At 26.2% G+C, this 6161-nt stretch overlaps 1 protein-coding gene across 4 annotated transcripts in view; it reads left to right on the top strand.

The window, feature by feature from the left end:
- LOC136078298 (PH-interacting protein-like) overlaps positions 1-5942 on the top strand; it is a 32736-nt gene extending 26794 nt beyond the window's left edge. The window contains exons 18-21 of one of the 4 annotated variants that reach the window (XM_065793780.1): positions 422-472; positions 2137-2232; positions 4805-4957; positions 5131-5942. In XM_065793780.1, coding sequence (XP_065649852.1) covers positions 422-472; positions 2137-2232; positions 4805-4957; positions 5131-5841 — 1011 coding nt within the window. In that variant the 3' untranslated portion in view covers positions 5842-5942. The remainder of the gene's footprint in view (positions 1-421; positions 473-2136; positions 2233-4804; positions 4958-5130) is intronic. The other 3 variants (XM_065793782.1, XM_065793781.1, XM_065793783.1) reach the window with 3 other exon arrangements.
- The last annotated feature ends 219 nt before the right edge of the window (positions 5943-6161 follow it).

Consider the following 6161-nt stretch of genomic DNA (forward strand, 5'->3'; position numbering starts at 1 on the left):
AAAAATGACTGGTTTCAATGGTTTTATTTGAGCTATATTCAATTTCAAGTACAAAATGTTTACATTAAAAATGGTTTAACTGAAGTTGCAAAAAGTGTCATCATTAAAAAATATAGTTGCAAAAATAAGTATTTTGTAATTTTGGTTGCCTGTTGTAACAGAATTATGCCTACTGTAATCAGATCTTGCTGCTTGCAATCATGATTGACAGAAATTTAGTTGACTTAGATGAGATTTTAAGTTGCATACTCAGAAACTAACTAGAAAACTGTTGTTCATTGTTTAATCACAATTTTTTAGTTTACTGATATTTTCTATTATAGCGGGAGTTCTCTAATCGTAAAAATTTAGTTATTCAGCCATTGCATTTTTATAAATTAATGATTGAAACAAATAAAAATGGTATTTAAATTTTTTTTAGTGTACGTCATCTGAACAATGCTCATCTGGAGTTTCTACACATGCAGATGAGGTGCTTTATTTTAGATTTTTTAGTAATCATTGTTATATAATAAATAGTTGAACATTCCATCTTTAATTTATGGGTCTGATCTTATCATATTATTAAGGGAAGGCAGGATTATTTGCAAACTATTTCCCTCTAATTTGACTCTTGAATCTAATCTCCATACATATCCTGCCGTTCCAGTTAAACAAGCTGACATATTGTTAGACATCTACACCACTCTGGCTTCTAATGCTAAAGTCATTTCTTAATTAAAATCTTCAATGGTTTGTGATCCAGACAACATTCCTGTCATGGTCTTACAAAAGTATTCTTCTGAACTTTAATTCTCCCTAAACTATTTAATAAGTGCTTGACTGAATCTTGATTTCCTGCTTGCTGGAAATGGCATCAAATTTCTAACATCTCATCTTGAGTCTAATTAACATACTCTCTGACAATCAATAGCAGTTGGTTTTTAATTTTTCTCATTTTACTGTTGTAACTGAAAAATTCTAAAAGGGCTATTGCTTTCCAAAAGCAATATTAAAGTCATTCTCAAAGACCAACACTCTTTTTCACTTCTAGTAAATTCTGGGGTTCCACAAGGTTCTATCCTTGGTCCTGTATTATTTTTTTATCTACATTAATGATCGTTCTGATAACACCGATCAACAAATAAAATTACATTGTGCATATCTTGTTAACTAGGTGGTTTTTTAAAACAAATTAAATATGCTGATTTCAAATATGCAAACCATTTTTCACCATCACGTCAAGTTGTAAAGATATTTGGGTTCAAATCTTTAGAATATAAGGTAAAGTCCCTAATATTGTCGAAAAAAAAGTTATTCAAAAGTATGTCAACCTGGGTCTCAAAAGAAGCGTATTTTCATAGAGGTTTTAAAAATGTTATTCATTTGTAATAAAAATAAGTTTTTTTTGTATTATTGCTGAATAACATTCTGTTGAAATTTTTTTAAGAGTCTTTAGCATTTTTTCACATAATTTTTTTGTCAATAAATTTTAAGGAAAAATATTTATGTTTTCTAAAATCTCTATGAAAATACGCTTCTTTTGAGACCCAGGTTGACATACTTTTGAATAACTTTTTTTTCGACAATACTAGGGACTTTACCTTATATACTAAAGATTTGAACCCAAATATCTTTACAACTTGACGTCATGGTGAAAAATGGTTTGCATATTTGAAATCAGCATATTTAATTTGTTTTTAAAAAACCACCTAGTTAACAAGATATGCACAATAAAATTTTATTTGTTGATTAGTGTAATCTTTCATCTAAAGTATAGACAATATAGACATTTGTTGACAAATCAATTTTATATTCCTGTTATAGTTGGATCTGCTCTATCTGCAAAGCTCTTCCATTGTTGTAAGGTTGCATCTCTTTTTTCTACTAATACTATTTTACTGTATCTGTCCCTTCATGCTCCAAAAATTTTGGAACTCTCTAACATCTCCATTTTTTCCTGACTTATTTAACCTATAACTTTTCAAATTTTTTGTTTTCTAGTAACTCTCAACTTAATAGTGGTTGCTTGCACCTTTGATGGGAGTGAATTGTTTTAAAAAAGAAATAAAAAATCTAATTTTTTAATGAACACATTTAAAAAAAAAAGCTTGTTTGATCTTGTTTAAAATAAAGTATAAAATTTTTTGGACCTAGGACTGGAAACGTGAGGCAAAGTCATTACTGGAATTTATTGCTTTAAAGGATGATGCAGCTCCATTTAGAGAACCTGTTGACACAGAGCTATTTCCGGTTAGCTATTTTTATTTTTATACTTTTTCTATCTTTTAACATTTTTTTATTTAATAATATTATTTTATTTAATAACAATAATTAAATCAGTTTTAAGAAACATTTAATAATTTTTGTAAATAATTTTTTAGATGTAAATTTTTTACAAAATAGAATGTAAACATAAGTCATCATTCAATTGATGAAAAAAACTCTGACGTTAATTAGTCACCTTTTAAAATTGGTTTACTTGAATGTGGGATTTTTAATTTAAAAGAAGTCACATAATGTGCTATTAGATAATGACTATTAGTTTTATAATGCTTTGCTATCCCAAAATAAAGGCTGTAATGATGTTTTTTATTTTCACCTTAATTTATTGAACAAAAAACTGCAATAAAAACTCTCTCAACTCTTTAAGTACTCTGTAACAAGAGCTTTAAATGCCACTGCGCAGTGAAATATGTTTATTTGTAATGAAAATACAAGAAGTAATATTCAAAGAAATATAGTTAAATAAGTATAAATACTTCTTATTATGTTTATTTGTTTTTTTAATCATTTTATTTTAATAAAGACTTAATTATTTTGCAGCAGCAACATGCATCTTTTCTAAGATAATAAATGTTTCTCTTAAATGTCATTATTTATACATTTTTGGTTGTAGACCAGGATGTGAAATGCATTTTTCTTAACTTATGGCTTTGTGTGGTCAATTAATTTGTATCCAGTTTTCTGATGTTTCAACATAAATTAAATGATACTGTATTTTAAGTATGAATAAGTTTAACTTTAAAATACAGAAGATAAACTATTTAAAATATAGACATTATTAGTTGAGTATTTAAGATACAGACATTATCGATTGAATATTGATAACGTCTGTATTTTCATTCAAAAAAATGAATATATATATATATATATATATATATATATATATATATATATATATATATATATATATATATATATATACATATATTCGTTTTTTTTTTTACTTCAAGGTGAAAAAAATATTTAACTATTTTTGTTCCAAAAATAAATGAAAAACGTTTTTGCTAAAAAGATTATTATGTATTATATTAAAATGATAGAACAGTTTTTACTTTAAAAATACTTTCAAATAATAAAGATTGTTAAATATAATCAAATTTTTATAGTTTTAATTTTAGACAAAGCAAAACTGTTGATTTAAAAAATGTTTTTTAACATGCAGTTTAACGCAGTTTAGATAAGTGCATGTATTTATAAAAAATAAAGGAATTTTTTTACAAGTGAAATATTAATAAATTTTGAGTTTTTTTTTTTCTCTTTTTTTCTTTTTTTTCTTTTTTTTTTTTGCTTAATAATAAATGTTATTATTTTATCTTCAAAATGGTGTACAGTTTCACAAAAGCTTACAAAAACTATTTTAGTTTAAATAGACGCTAATATTTTGGTTTAAATAGACACCAGTTTATGAAGTAACAATACATTAAATTAAAGTAAGCAGACTACATTTAAAACTTTAAAACAATTAAGTATTATCTAAGATTTTATTTTAGACGTTTTAACTGGATAGATTTTATTTTAAACGTTTTAACTGGATAGATTTTATTTTAGACGTTTTAATTGGATAGATTTGCAATATGATTAAACTTTTTTTTTTAACAAAAATGGAAAATGGAATATCTGGATAATGAGTCAACAAAACAAAGCTAAAATATAAGACTACAAAAATTTAAAGGTGGTTTATCGTTATTGGCTTTAGAGACCAAAAAAAATTATATCTCAAAATGTAAGCTATGTTTATAATTCTGATTTAGTCAGAAAAAATATAAAACAGAAAAAGTTGGATTGTACACAACAGTTTAAAAAACTTTTTTTATCAGTGACAAGATACTCTCTTGAAGTATTTATTTTCAAAACAGATCTGAATGTCAAACGGCTGAAAGCTAGCGAGCTATGAAAGTAGCTCACAGTTTTTCTGAAAATAATTTTAAAATTTGGAGAATTAGCTGAAATCTAGAAATATATATTCCTTTTGGTACTTCATGTTGCAATACTTACTTATCTAATTAACCAATTGGCATACAATGATGCATCGGCAGATACCGATTTAAATCATTTAATCATTAATGCGTAGAAAAATGGTAACTGCACATTTTACATAATTTAATGAACTCAAAAAAAAAATAACAGAAACATTTGTTATCAAATGTATATTATGTATGAAATTGATTGAGTCTTAACACACTTGAACATGTTATAAAGCTAAAAATGACTACTTTAAATGCTAAAAATTGGGTCAGATAAAGTAAAGACTTTTGTTTGAAATCTTAATAGTAATATGACTTTTGTAATCTTCTTTTAGTTTTTTTAATATTATCCATCGGTATCCATGGATACATTGTAATATTATCCATGGGTTCATTGTAATATGCTTTTAATTTGTGTTTGTTTTAATTAATTAATGTCTATGGGTCATTTGTAACATTTTTTCAGATAATTTGTAAATATTTTTATAATCAATTTGCATTTGAACAAATGTCTATGGTTATTTCATTTATAAATGATATGTAGTAATGAAGTAACCATGGTTTCTGATTTTTAGGATTATCTTAGTGCCATACATGATTCGATTGATCTATCTACTATACGACAAAGATTAGATTCCAATCAGTATGATGATGCCGAATCTTTTATTCGTGATTTTCAACTTATCTTTAAAAACTCGAAAACGTACACCACTGATCGACGTTCTGCTGTAAGTTGTTTTCAATTTTGATACATTTTTAACATTGCATTATAGTACAGATTGACGTTCCGCTGCAAGTTATTTTAAACGTTAGTTTATTTTTCAAGCACTTTGTCGTACTACAGGTAAAAAATTTTATGTAAATATGAATGCATGTTTTTAAAAATGTTTTTTATTGCTAGATTTTTAAAATGACACTTAGGCTATCGGCTTTGTTTGATGCTCGATGTCATGCTGTTATTGACGCTTACACACGTTCTCATGAAAATATTCACTGGACGCGTGGAAAATCAAAAAAAAAAGCCAATTTTAAAAAAATATCTGATTCATCAGAAGATGAATTACATTCCTCTACAAGACCTATAAAAAACTATAAAAAGAATATGTCTCTTAAAAGGAATAATTACATTTCACCTGTCGAGTGTACTGGTAAATCGTTATTAAAAAGTGCAACAACAACACAAAATGGAGTGTTGCGTGTTACAAGATCTATGAATAGTTATATAAATAAAGACTCAAGTGGCTCTAATTTAAGCTCAGAAGAAAACGTTATACCTAATATATCAAAACGAACACGCAATTCTAAACGTAGGTCTCGCGTTAGAAAACGTTATGGCTATGACTCAGACGAAAATTTAAAATACCTTATCAAAAACACTTCTCCTAAACCTTCATTAAAACATCGTAATGAAGCCGAAGTAGATAAAAAGTCAAACAAAAAACTCAAGTTAAAACAAAATAATATATTACAAAAACGTTCTTCGTGCAGATCTAAATCTGCTGGTAATTACTGTGAAGAAGAGTTTGATGTATTTGATCAAATATCAGATAAAGAAACAAGAACTGATTTAAATGATGATAAATCATTTACTGAAAGTAACGAAGACTCTTAAGAAAGCTCATAAAAATCTCCTGTAGCCGCTAGTAGTCGCGGACGCATATATAGAGCTGCAAAACGCTTTTGTAAATAATTTGAACGAAATATTCTAGAAAATTATTTATAATCCTTTTGTTTAACTATTTCAGGCTTTATTTTTGTTTTATATTTTTGTATAGATTTTATAACAAATCTAAAAGCACTTGACTGTTTCAATAGCAATAGCTTTTAAGAAGGATGCAATTTTTAATATTTTTCAATATAAATACAGTTTCAAATAAAGTTGTTAAGTGCTGAAAGTTAGTCTGTTGCATTATATAAAGTTTTGGATCAAAT

The sequence above is a fragment of the Hydra vulgaris genome, chromosome 03 (assembly GCF_038396675.1).
Source record: "Hydra vulgaris chromosome 03, alternate assembly HydraT2T_AEP".
Taxonomy (NCBI): Eukaryota; Metazoa; Cnidaria; class Hydrozoa; order Anthoathecata; family Hydridae; genus Hydra; species Hydra vulgaris.